Below are 13,771 nucleotides of genomic sequence, written 5' to 3' on the forward strand. Positions count from 1 at the left end.
GCATAGCGCGGACAGGTGGTGTCAGGGAGGCCGGGGGGCGCGCGCAGCTCCAGGCGGCGGGGGTGCCGTGCCAGTGTCTCCAGCATGGCGGGCGAGGCGGCACTCTCTGCCCTCACCCCGCCCCGCACACTTTTTGGGCTACTTTATTTTTGCTGTTGTTCAGGCACTCAGTCGTGTCCAGCTCTTTTGTGACCCCATGGACTACAGCACGCCAGGCTTTCCCTGTCCTTCACTGTCTCCCAGAGTTTTGCTCAAACTCATGTTCTGTTGAGTCGGTGATGCCATCCAACCATCTCATCGTCTACTTTATGGGTCTTAAACAAAACCACCAAGTCCCCCATGCTTGTCAGCACAGTCAAGCACTGAGAGGTTGGCACAATCTCCCTTCAGGGCTGCTCTCTCCAGGGGTCAGTGGTCAGCGGTCATCTTCCCACCCCCTTCTCTGGTTGCATACCAGCCTGCGCACGATGTCTGTGAGGCTCCCTGCTTTTAAAACATTGATCTTTTTACTTGGAGGTAATTTAGATTTACATGCAGTTGAAGAACAGTGCAGGGAAGCTCCGTGTCCTGTTACTGAGTCTTCTCCAGTGACAGCGTCATAGCCAGGGTCCTGGCACTGCTCATCAGGGACACCCACCGCCCTGAGGCCCCTCATGCCACCCACAGCCACATCCACTCCCTGACCAGGGCAACCACCGCGATGACCTGCCGTTTCTATAAATGGAATCAGACAGCCTATAGCTGTGGGACTGGCTGTTTCATTCAGCATAATTCCAGGTTCACCGTTGTGGTATCATCAGCTTGCTCCTTCTGACTGCAGAGCAGTAGTCTATGGCACAGCTGTACCACAGTTTATGACACCTGGGTCATTTCCAGCTAGCACACTGTTTTCCAGCTGTTTTACTAATGCTGCTATGAACAGGATTGGAGGTGAATCAAAGTCACACTTCTGTGGGCCAGATGCCTGGGAGTGCAGCTGCTGGGGGTCGTGATGCGCGTGTTTGCTCTTGGAGACCACCATGCTGGTTTCCAGAACGGCCGTATCCCCTATTTTGAAAAAAGGATAACACAACACACTTCACTCTGCCACCTACTCTTTCCATGTAATAACATGCACACACCTCTCAAGGTCAATACCTATAGATTTAACGTTTAAAAGCTTTTTTTAATAAAAAATAATAAACTGATACTAATCCAAAAGTTGCTGAAAATCTTAGGAAACAGCATAGGACTAGGAAACTAGCACCTGCTCCCTCGCTGATCTTGCTGACACTGGTGTTTCGGCAGAAATGAAAACCCATATATTTATATATTCAATATAATGTATATGAAGAAAACAGACTTAAAGCGTCGTTGCACACAGACACGCCCGTCCGGAGGCCTTTCCAGTGCATTTCGCCAACCTCCACTCTGCATTTAGGGTGCTGTTTTCTATTTGACAAAATTTAAATAGGAATCACACTGTCCAACATGTTAACACACTTTTTCACACACGGTCTTAGGTGTCTGTGCCACCATGCGTGGTTACGGTTCGTCATCCAGCCGAGGGGTGGGACAGAGGGGCAGCGCCGCCAGCCAGGGCTGGGCTAGGGGAGCCCCACGCGGGCCTCAGAGTGCAGGCCTGGGGCTCCAGACTGTGAGATGACAGTGTCTCTTTCGTTCATCATGGCAGCCCTGGGACCAACACAGGTGAGCTGCCGTGCAAGAGGAAGTGTAACAAACACTCCTGGTTTGCCTGTTGGAGGCCAGCCCTGCAAGAAGGTGGACAGACATGTGGGCCTTCCTGCTCCTCCCTCAGCTGCGGGCCCCTGGGGGACACCCAGGATCTGGATGTGCTGCACCTGCAGAAGGGTCTTCCAGCTGGGCGTGCGGTGAGACCCCAAACTCTCAGGCTCCCAGAACCCCTGGTGCAGAGCTCCCTCAACCCCGGTCTCCCAGCCAGTGGGCACCTCTCCCTCCCAAGGCATTCGGTTCCAAACAGCTTAGCTTCAAATTCCTGAGAAGTCAACCTGACCCATGAAACTCCATCTGTGGAAATACATGTAACTCTTGGGAATAAAAGAGTCCGTCATCTATCACGTGTCAGCCCTTCAAGGTATCAAAGAGAGGAATTGTGTCCGATGGGACGAGGGACCAGCGGTTTCTCAGCCATCGGGCTTGGCACGAAAGTGAGGACCGAGGCTTGAGGATGCGCAGGAGGTGGTTGGCAAGCTGCCACAGCTGGGACCAGACTCGTCCCCTAGCCTGACCTTATCACGGGCTGGAAGCCGACTGCACTCCCACCAGCCTGCTCCCCCCACCCAGCCTAAAGAAGTGGGCACTGCAGAGAGCACACGGGGAGCCTGACAAGATTGCTCCCCACCCCCAAGGCGAGAACCTGGGTACTTGCCTTAGTGGATATGTCCGAGGTCGTATCTCCCCATTTCCTTCAGCGGTTTCTCTATCAATGGTTCCGGCCATCTCCAGCCTCGCTCCCAGCTCCGGGTCACCAGAAGGACACCCCCACAGCAGCCCCCGCCGGGGCTGGGTCTGACGCCCAGAGCCGAGGGCCCTGCCCCGCCTGTCTCTGGATCCTAGCTTCTGCTCCAGACCTGCTGTCCCTGAGACTCAGCCTCCCAGCCTCACCGCCCCAACCTGTTTCTGTGGAGTGTTTAGTCTGAAGGACTTCACATTTATCCTGTCGAATCCAATTCTGTTAGCGTCGGGCCCCAAGGCACTGAACAGAGAGAAAGTTAACGGCTGACGTGAGAAGAGAGAACACAGCCAGACTCCCCTCACGCATGTCCTCTTTCGGTAATCAGGCGGTTTGCTGTGTTATCTATTAAGACGTGGGCTTCCCAGTGGCACCAGCAGTAAAGAATCTGCCTGCCAAGGCAGGAGACATCAGAAACACAGGTTCAATCCCTGAGTCAGAAAGATCCCTAGAAGAAATGGCAACCCACTGCAGTATTCTCGCCTGGAAATCCCATGGACAGAGGAGCCTGGTGGGCTACAGTCCATGGGGTCGCACAGTCGGACACGGCAGAGCCTGCATGCCCTGGGCTCTTAAGTGGTGCATAGGGCAGCGGTTAATTTGGGGGTCCCAGATTGGCCAGGCCGCAGGAATACCAAGGCCCTCCTGGGGTCGTGGTCTCTGCTCCTGGAGACAAGTGGTTCTCTCCTTCTCGGGGTCAGGAGACCCCCATGTGAAGAGATCTCGTGGGACACATGGCCTCTGCTGAGTTATTCCTTCATTGGGTAGAACTCAGGACTCGGGTCCTTGGGGAGCCCTCCTGCCCCGAGACTCCAGGAGGATTTTGTTGGAGAAAGGTTCAGGAATGCCTGCAACAGCTCAAGTGCCCTTTCTCTATGTCCATCAGCCCCAGGTATTTCTCCAGGCACAGGAAGTGTCTGGAAAGAAAGACCCTAAGCTGTGGCCTCGCTTTGCGTTCTGAGTGAACTCGGTTGCCCTCCTTACATTTCGTTTCTGTTTCGCACATTTCTACAATGTCTGAAAATGAGCCAGTGAGGTTTCTTGAGAAAAGAAGGGACCCAGGTCTTTGACTCTAAGGGAAGCGCGGTTTGCGTCTGCGGTGACGGCAGGGCCGCAGGCTGCGGCAGGCTGGGGTGACGTCGATGGCAATTTGTTTCAAATTCTCTCTCGACTATAAGACATTTAAGAATGCTTTTGCTTTTGAATTTTTTTTCCCTTCAAAAGCAAGGTTCCAGAAGCCAAAATTGAGTTCATACCAACAATCATTAGGTATTTTTCCAACAAGTGTTAGCTTTGACCAGATGAGTTTTTTTTTAATGTATTTTATGAAGAATGTTAACCATATATGTAGCAATTTTTTCTACCTGATAGAAGGGCAATGGCACCCACTTCCAGTATTCGTGCTATGGAGAATTCCATGGACAGTAGGAACCTGTAAGGGATACAGTCCGATGAGGTTCATAAATAGGAGTCATACATACTGAGTGCTAACACTTTCAGTAATTTTCTAAATTTAACTAAACTCAGCAATTTCGAATTCTCTCAGTGAAACATCAGCACACTATAAAGAGCATATATCCCGCGAACCACTAAGAAGTCAGCGGTTGAGTATATTCCTTAGTATTTTCCACTCTCACTCACTCTGTCATCTTGCCTATATGATAAGGATATGCATGAACGAGTATCATTTCACACACGAAATACTTCACGTTTCGCACTACACTGTGCAGGTCTGTGGTCCTTCTGGTTGCAGTGGGAAAATCAAATGCGGGGGTTACAGGCGCATAGTCCCAGAGTCTGACGACAGGGCTCCAGCACATAAACCTGGGGGACGCTTGCGGGGGCATAAATAGGTCAACCGGCACGAGGGATACTAAGAGGTCTACTGGTCTAGTCTCTGCACCTCACGTTTGAAGTTCAGTCTTTTAGGGGGTTGATGCGAGCCTTCCACAGCTGGCCTCCTGGGGAAGTTCAGGTTTGGTATCCGGTAACCCCATTGAGGGCCAGTCATGCCCCTTGCAACGTGGATGGAAAAGCAGCCCGCTTACCTAGTTGTTTGGGCTCCGCTAGACTGACTGTCGCTATCTCTATCACCTCGCTTCCAGACTTTTATACGGTGCATTGCGATGGCGAGGAGGAGAGATGAGTCATATCTCAACCTCTCAATGTTCTTGTTCTGACTTTTCGCGCATGCCTACTCCCGGTAACGGCGTCCACTAGCGTCCCGAGCAGCAACCTCTCCTCGCGGCTGCGCACCCGGCTCGCCTCCCGAGTACTCTGCTCGGGGGTTGCACCACGGCCACGTCACCAGACACTATGCCGCCGAGCACAAAGCTATATTTTCTGACAATGGCTATGCGGTCGTATCTTGCCTGTGTTAATATTATAATGGCACAGAGCAGCTGTGCCATTTATGTGTTCTCATCTATAAAATCAATATAATCGGCCGACTCAGGCCGATAGGTATTCACTTCGTAATGATTGTTGTAAGGGAATAAGGAGTGAGGTCAAACTGTTTACAACAAATGCTACGTCTACCATCTGTGCTCTGTGCGAGACTGCGCCGAAGAGTAGCTGGTGGTTCAATTCTCATACGACCCCACGACACTCTACCTTAGTAGTCTATGGTATAAGCTTGCCTTCTTGGAAAAAAAAACCTCATTACACACACACACAGCAACACACGGGTGGGGCGCTGGGAGATTGTTCCCCACCGTACACACACCCCACTTTGTTTTCGCTGCGCTCATTAAAACCCATGCTCCACTGACATTATCATCGCGTGTGCTCGAGTGCCGACTCTTTGTCAGAAGTCGGACATGTCAAAACACTGAGCGAATAATCTCTAGGCGCAGTGTTGTCCACTCAACTGCTTGTGCCAATACTAACGGAAATACGACACACTTTTATTGGGCCCCACTTCTAGGTTCACCCGCGCTGCCCTCCCTCTCCACCTTTAGATCTCGCGCTTTGTACTCTCGAAACGCAGGCACTCTGATGCTCTCAAAAGAGCTTTAATGGTAAGCTGAGTCTGCTTATCAGCCCTCTTTTCTTTCATCTTTTTTTATTAAAACATCACACCTTTGAGCTACTGCTATAAGGGGGAGGAGGCTTGTTAGAGGAATGTGGAAGTCTCATGCTCTTATCACTCACCCGCAAGCCCCAGCAGGGGTCCGCGCTTCTCTCGCCAGCTGTGGAGCGTGGAAGCAACAATCCTTACTAGGGCTAGTTTTGATTTATGAATGCCTCACATTTTTGTAGTTTGTTGTCCGTTGTGGCAGGCACTAGAAAGGCCAGTAAATAACTTGTGGTAATCCTTGGAGTATGGCCCTTGCAGGATATGACTCCTGACCTCTCTCTCTCTGTAATACTGGGTCATCACCTCCCTCCGATTATTATTGCACAGGTCCAGCTCTCCTTCTTTCCCAAGCACTTATGTGAATGTTATAGCGAATGACTTTAGAGTTAAAAACCTACTAAGCGAGGTGTCAACTGGCTCACTTTAAATGAATGTCTAAATAATGATTCTTCTACTCACGATCTTATCCTCAATGTAGGAGACAGCTCTGGGACTTTTCGGAGGCGGCTATGACTGTAGCTTTCAGTGACAGAAGTGCAAGTACACAGAGATATACACAGATTTTGTTACCTGGTGTTAAACAGAGAGTGCCTCTGTTACTCTCTACTTGGGATGTTTTAGCCTTTTTCTACCGAGCATACTGTATTTGGCATGTCATACTATTTTCTTTGAAGAAAACTACTACAATTATGTAAAAACCACGCCAAAATAGTGGATACTCCCTATTTCCACACACATTGCGCTAAATTAGTCCACTGCAGACAGGTACGAGAATGCTTACGATATGTCCCTGACGACACATTCTTATTTCCTCAATACAGGAAATCCTCCCTATCAACATTGCTAGACTAGCAGCTTCTGTGTTGTCTTTGGTATGCTCTTAGTGAAAGAAGCAGCATCAGCTTCAATCGTTCTCCCAGCATCAAGGCTACTGTGTTTCAATGAGTAGCTGCTTTCTCGATTAAGTGGGGGCCAAAAAGTATTGGTGAGCTTCCCAGCAGTGTCGGACCCACACCGTTTTGAGTCAAAGCTCTCACTCCTTTCAATAACTATTCAGCGGTTGATTTCCCTTTTGAATTGTATGGCGTTTGATTCTCCTTGCAGTCCAAGGGACTCTCAGAGTCTTTGCCTCGTCCTATCTCCCGAGCACTCATTGGATTCGCCGATCTGGAAAGGCCCTCACGCTCCCTCTTGCACATGCTCAATTCGAGTTCGCCAGCACTGTTTAGCACCCTATCTTATGACAGTCAGTAGAACTCTCACGAATAGTCAGCAGGATACACAGTGACCTGACTGGGGAAAAATCATAGCGATGTCTCTTTTCCATTTATTGATGGGACTGGATGTGTGTGCAGCTACTTTCTGCGGCAGGTGCTCGCAACCTTTCCCCCAGACAGCCCCTCCTTCGCCCACAAGCTTGACTCAGCTCTCCTGAGGAGTACAGAATTTTTATTTAATAATGATAGGTGGGTGACTTTGTTGCGAATCCACAGGTCCTGGGGCCAGCTGGGAGATCCCTTGACGCCTTTAGTGACGCACGAGGAAAGAGTGCAGCACATATCGCAGACATGTGCGAACATTGTGCCCCGTCTGCCTCGTGGGGTAGTAAGCCCACATTGGTGTGTTTCGGCTGCAGCAATAATCCACAAGACGGGCACGGTCTCTGCTGACCTGGAGCTGCCCAGGTGCACGGCATCCAGCGGCGACCTGGGGCAGGGGTCTGACGGGGGAGCCCAGAGTTTCGAGAGCATGTGATCCGAGGTCAGATGGCTTCTCCTCGACTGGAAGACAGGAAGTGTCTTTACAGCCTTTCAGAGCTGAAGTGGAGCCTGAGGAGGCCCTTGTGTCGGAGCATTTTGAAGAGGATCAACCCGGGTGATGTGGAAGGTGAATCTGTAGTTTTAAACTCACTTCCTGGGACGGCTTCATTCAGACTGAGCTCTGACTGGAGTCTGGGGAGGAGCCCTCCACGTCCTCCCCATGGCCAAGTGCTTGGGATGCAGAGCCTGGGCGTCCGTTCCCGGGAGAAGATTCCCTCGTGATCGTGTCTCCTTTCTGACATGGGCCTTTCGGTCACTGAGGCGCCTGACCTGCTTGGGGTGTTCCTCGGTGTTGAGTGCTTTGCCCACTCAGCCCTTTGCCCACTCTTTCCTTTAGTTCAGCGTCTACCTGTTGGTCCTGGGCCCTGTGGAGCCCAGAGCATCAGTCCAGCTGGCAAGAGCCGACCACTAGCTGGGGAGGCGAGTGGTGGGTGCATCGGGCGTGAGGGCTGAGTGCTGGACGGCGCTGGGCAGCTTGTGGAGGGCTGCGGCCCAGCAGAGCTGAGCAGTGATGGCGGGGGCCCCAGAGGAGCAGCCAGGGTGCGCCTCTGGAGGAGAGCTGCATGAGGAGGGCGGGCGACGGGGCAGTGGACTTAGGCTGAGAGAAGCGGGTGGTGCAGCCACCACAGGCGGCCTGGATTCAAGGCTGTCCACTCCCAGGTGCCTCCGCGACTCCGACACTGGAGGAGCGTCCCCATGAATGCAGGGACCTCTCACTCCTAATGGCCTGGTGTGTTGCTGATTCTATTCCCAGCCTGGCTCAGTGGAGATTCGACCTGTTACCCGTGCAGGCCTCACCCCGGGCCGGCTGTACACCCATGTTGGGAAGCAGAGCCTGTGTTTAGGTCTCCGCAGAAGTCGGCCCCTCTTCTCCTCACCATGGCCCAGGACAGGGAGGAGGCAGGAGGGCATGAACCTTCTGTCTCCTCCTTGAAGCAGTCAGGTTTCTCAAGGTTGGGCCCTAAAGAAGTCCCTGCTGCGGCGTTTGAACACTGTCCCCTCTCCTTCGCCGAGGACGAAGGAAAGACTCCCACGAACACTAGTGCCAGGTGCTCTGTAGGCCGGCCTATCACCCCAGCCCCTGAGGAGGCCGGCGGTGGCCAAGTGGCTTTCCTGAAGTCACACGCTGCCAAAGTCATGGCTGAGCCCAGGGCTGTTGGCCTCAAAAGCGAGGTGCCCTCGGCCTGTGCCCCCAGGAGGAAACGCTTCAAAGGCATCTCCAGATGCTGCGAGTCACCAGAGGGCCCTCAGAGACGGAGTCCCGAGACAGTCAGCTGAAAACACAGGTCCTGCCAGAGTGGAGAGGACAGGCAGCCACAAAGAACAAGGGCCACGGCAGGCAAGAAGGGGATTCTCGTCCATTCCCGTTTATCCCCAGGATCCTGGGCTCTGACTGTGGGCACAGAGTCACGTGCAGGGGCCAACAGTGAGGTGAGACAGGCCCATGAATAATTCCAGGTGGACAATGATCCTCAGGACAAGTAAGGTCCAAAGGCTGGGAGAGTAAGAAGAGGACTGTCCTGTCAGGGCCCCGCCTCCTGGGGGAACTGTTAAGTGAAAAGGCAAGGGGCCAAAGAGTATTCTGCAAAGAAAAAAATGGAAGAGAAAGACAGAGAGGGAAGAAGGACTGACTACGGATATAGAAAGGACAGAAGAAACAAGACAATAGCTGCCTTCAGGGGAGGAACTGGGTAGCTCAGAGCCTGTGTTTTATGTTATTATTCACCAACACTCTGTACTTTACTACTCATTCAAAATTAACTACTTTTACGGAGAAGGCGATGGCACCCCACTCCAGTACTCTTGCCTGGAAACTCCCATGGACGGAGGAGCCTGGTGGGCTGCAGTCCATGGGGTCGTGAAGAGTCGGACACGACTGAGCTACTTCACTTTCACTTCTCACTTTCATGCATTGGAGAAGGCAGTGGCCGCCCACTCCAGTATTCTTGCCTGGAGAATCCTAGGGACCGGGGAGCCTGGTGGGCTGCCGTCTATGGGGTCCCACAGAGTCGACACGACTGAAGTGACTTAGCAGCAGCCCCAGCACTTAAAAATTAGCAACCAGAACAAAGACATACCACACAGGGGAGTGGCCACCTGCACCTTGCTCCGCCCATAGCACTTACCCCGCCCACCTATCCCTGCTCCGCCTACCTGCCCCGCCCACCAGCCCCTGCTCCGCCCATCTCCCTGCCCCACCCACCAGCCCATGCCCCGTCCACCAATCCCTACTCCGCCCACTTGCCCCGCCCTCCTCTCACCCCACCCCCGCTGAGGGTCTAACCTCTCGCTCCCGCCCCCTCTCCGGATCCGCTTTCAGGCCTCAGTAATATCATCGGCATCATCGTCTACATTTCCAGCAACACGGGCGACCCCAGTGACAAGCGCGACGAAGACAAGAAAAACCATTACAACTATGGCTGGTCTTTTTACTTCGGAGCCCTGTCGTTCATTGTGGCCGAGACCGTGGGCGTCCTGGCGGTAAACATTTACATTGAGAAGAACAAGGAGCTGCGGTTTAAGACCAGACGTGAGTTCCTCAAGGCCCCCTCCTCGTCGCCCTACGCCAGGATGCCGAGCTACCGGTACCGGCGCCGGCGCTCGCGGTCCAGCTCCAGGTCCACGGAGGCTTCGCCTTCCAGGGACGCGTCGCCGGTGGGGCTGAAGATCACCGGGGCCATCCCCATGGGCGAGCTGTCCATGTACACGCTGTCCAGGGAGCCCCTCAAGGTGACCACGGCCGCCAGCTACAGCCCGGACCAGGATGCTGGCTTCCTGCAGGTGCACGGCTTCTTCCAGCAGGACCTCAGCATGCTGAGCCGGAGGACCACGCCCGTGTGAGCCCTGCCCTGCCTGTCCGCGCCAGCCTCTCCCCAGATCGGCTGCCTGGACCCCCCGGGGACTCTGACCCCCCCACCCCAGGACGGACCGAGGACAGACTAAAGCCAAACCCCACCCTCCCGGGTCCCCAAATGCTTGGAGGGCTGGCTTAGAGCAAAGCCCCGGGGAAACAGGAGCTGGAAGCGAAATGGCTGACTTTATCCCCAAATGTGGCGTTTGATGCCGGGGGTCCCAAAAGCTCCCAGGAGGCCCCAGAGCACTCCGGAGGCAGCATGGCCGAACCCACCTGGGAAACAAAACCGAGCCATTATCTCCTCTTGGGACCAAATCCTGCCTGAAGAGCAGCGTTCTGGGCCCCCCTCCCTGCCTGGCGTCCTGGCCCCCTGGAGCCTTTGGTCACTGGCCAGCTGCTTTTGGACGTGAGGTTCCCGTGTCTGTGAGCCAGAGGCGAGGGAGCTGAAGCTCGTCCCTGCCTCTCTGTCTGTCTGTCTGTCTGTCTCTGGCAGCCGCCAGTTGTTGAGATGGCCACGACCCTAAGGACAGAGCCTGTGACCACCTGGTGCTTTGGCCTTTGTGCTGCCCTCGGCCTGGGGTCTCCGAGGCCTGTGGAGGTATCTGAAGGTGGGGGGCTGGGCGTAAGGTAAAGGCTTTCCTCTTCACTTCTGGAAGTTTCTGCTCACAGAAAGGGTAGAGTACGCTAACTGTTCTTCAGAGTCTGGAAGATTCTACGGTCAGAGGAAAGGTGGCTGAGCGGCCTCCTACTGCGTCCCTTCCCACCCCTGCCCACTGGCCTGAGGAGCAGCACTGTCCCTCCTAGGGGTCATGCTGGGAGGGATAGACCCTCCTCCCAGGGGTTGGCAACAGGAGCCTGGACTTTGTGCAAGGGGAGACCCGAGGGTGAACAGAGAGGAAAAGCTCCATTTCCCAGGTGGCCACTCATCAGAAAAGCCAGGACACTCATTCCCTCTTGAAAAGCAGCAGCAGCCCCTGCCCCACCCCACAACTCGCTCACTCTGCCACCGCCCGAAAGCGTCGGTGAGGAAGTGGGGAAGCAGCACTGAGTGGACGTCCCGGCCCCGGGAAGGGAGGCTGGCAGGTGCCACGGCTGGTGTTTTTCTAGCAGTTTCTCCCCTAGAAGCGAGCAGAGAACCTGGAAGCCTGTCGGTCTCAGAGGATCGCTTTCTGGAGCCAACCCTCTTTTATACAGATGCGGGCTTTCTAACGACAAACCCTTTCTTACTTTTTGAAACTTGGCGATGGCCCTAGAGCAGTTGCCGTGATCCCAGTAGAATGTCGTACTTAGAAGTGACGAGCAAACTCTTACCTCAGCCACCTGCTCATGGACCCCCGGGGTGGACTATGCCCAGGAGTTCAGTCCGGGTCACAGTCACTGCTCTCCTCTGCCGCCCCAGAGGGTGCCCCCACCTGGCCCGCCCCAGTGGCTGCGTGCCAGGGCCCCTCCGCTTGCTGGAAATCCTTCCCCGCGTCAAGGTTGGCTCTGTGTGCTCCGTCCAAGCATGTGCGGCCGGCCCCCACCCTGTCCCTCCTCCTTCTCCAGGCCCTGACACCATCTCACCAGGCTGGAAGGACGGGGCGAGATCTGGGGGCCCGTCCCCCAGCAAGGCCACCTCGAAAAGCAGGCAGCCTTGTCCTTCCTTCCATGTCGGCCACTCCCTCCTGCCTCCCTGGGAGCACCCATCATCTCATGGAGAAAGCTGTGTTCCAATGAATCCTACCTCTCACGCTGTCCCAGCAGAGAACGCGGGGCCCACTCTCGGGACCAGGAAAGGGATCGGAGGGACGGAGAGCAGGGAGCAGAACACCTCAGCGCCTCTGGTCGTCACAGCCTTTCTCCCCCCTCCCCCCCCGCCACCCCTGCCCGGGCGCCAGTCACCCCCCATTGAAGCCCGCCCATCCCTGTGCCCAGGGGCTCTGGGCGGCCCGTGCCTGTCCCCCCAACGCCCCATGCCCTCCACCCTTCCATCCTGCCCTTGTGTCTCGCCAGTTACACACCTGTGAATCCTGTACTTACTACTGGTTTGGGGTTGTTAGTTCTGTCTTTTTTTTAATTAAATAAAAACATTTTTAAAACATCCTCCTCTTGATGTTGGGCGGGGAGGGCGAGAGCTCCCTTCAAGTCCTTGTGGGCAGTCAGTGTCCTTGGGTCTGGGAGACCCCTGAGAAGAAGGGGAGAGCAGGGTGGATCCTGCGCTGGCCAAGGCCAGTTTCTCTGCTTCTTGTCCGGGCCACCAGCCACCTCTCTGTCCCCACCAGCTGGGTTTAGGCTCCTGGGTGGGTCCATGGAGCTGCCTGTTCACAGAAGAGGGGCAGGCCACCCTTGTGTGGTGTGGACATCTGAGAGCTGAGCAAGCCAGGTCCATCTTCAGAACCTGCAGGATACGTCCGGCCGGAGAGAGCCACAGCTTCAGGGGCGCTAAGCTGCCCATTGGGCTTCTGACAAGTCCAGTAACCAACCTCCTTTCCCCTTCAGATTCCTGAATGAATGAGAAACAGAGGATTACTGTCCCCAGGTGTGAGGTTTATGCCTAGAGGAGCTGGACAGGAGGATGTGACTCCAACCACAGGCCAAATGGGAAAAGGGACCCGAGGGGCCCTCTGACGAGGACACCGCACCTGCCAGCCCATCGGGATAACGCCAGGCCTGTGCCTCCAGGTGGGCTCTGGCAGGAGAACCCGCAGCAGTGCCTCCCCGCCCTACCGGAGCCCTGGCGCCCCCGCCTCCAGTCACACCCGCCTTTCTGGAGTGAGTCTCCCTCCCAGGCCCTGTGGCCTTCCCTGGTCTCTCGGAGCCCAGATGCACAAGCCTCTCAAGCCTCCTTTACGAGAAGGCCGCTGTTGTGGCCCCGCATCCTGGCCCATGCGGCCGCAGGAAGCTCCCCGGGCCTGTCTGAGCATTCAGCCCTGGCCTTTTAACCCTCTTTCCTCCTGCCCGAGATGGGCCCCCGGAGAAACTGATGTTCCCAGATGCGCCAAGCTCACGGGTCCTGTGGTGGGGGACCTGCCCCGCCACTGACCCGGCTGAGCTCCGGGCTTGCAGCTCCAAGCTGGAGCCAAGCCACCCCGCGTCAGCGCCAGGTGCCAACAGTTCTGGTTATTCTTAGCCCTGAGGAAACTCTGGCTCAGCAGAAGCTCTGCAGCCATCCTGGGCAGACGCCCGTGCGGTCTGCATTTAGTGACACGCTATGGCCTCCGTCCAGTGTGGGGCTCTCGCCGTCATGCGTTTCAGTTCAGCTACAGATTCGGCCTCTATAACCTGCACGGTGAGATCTGAGGGAACGGATGTAGAAGCAGGTGTTCTAGGGCCCAGACCCCTCCTCCAACCCCACCTCACCCTGCACCCGGATCACTCAGACTGACGACATAGCCAGCCGCCCTGAATGCAGAATGGCTTAATCAATGCAAGTGTATCTCTCACTCATGAAGGTCCATCAGTAGGGTAGGTGGGAGACGCTCTGCTCCCAACAGTCAATCACGGGTTCAGAGCCCCACGCTGTGTAGACTCTGCCATCTTCCAACACGAGCATCTAAGGTCGCCCT

General features: G+C 55.1%; 1 protein-coding gene across 1 annotated transcript in view; it reads left to right on the plus strand.

Annotated features, from left to right (window-relative positions):
• Nucleotides 1–12,303, plus strand: part of CACNG4 (calcium voltage-gated channel auxiliary subunit gamma 4) — a gene marked incomplete in the record, with an annotated part of 46,508 nt that extends 34,205 nt beyond the window's left edge. The window contains 1 exon segment of the mRNA XM_018063975.1: nucleotides 9,693–12,303. Within this exon segment, the coding sequence (XP_017919464.1) occupies nucleotides 9,693–10,213 (521 nt within the window).

The sequence above is a fragment of the Capra hircus genome, chromosome 19 (genome assembly GCF_001704415.2).
Source record: "Capra hircus breed San Clemente chromosome 19, ASM170441v1, whole genome shotgun sequence".
Classification (NCBI taxonomy): Eukaryota; Metazoa; Chordata; class Mammalia; order Artiodactyla; family Bovidae; genus Capra; species Capra hircus.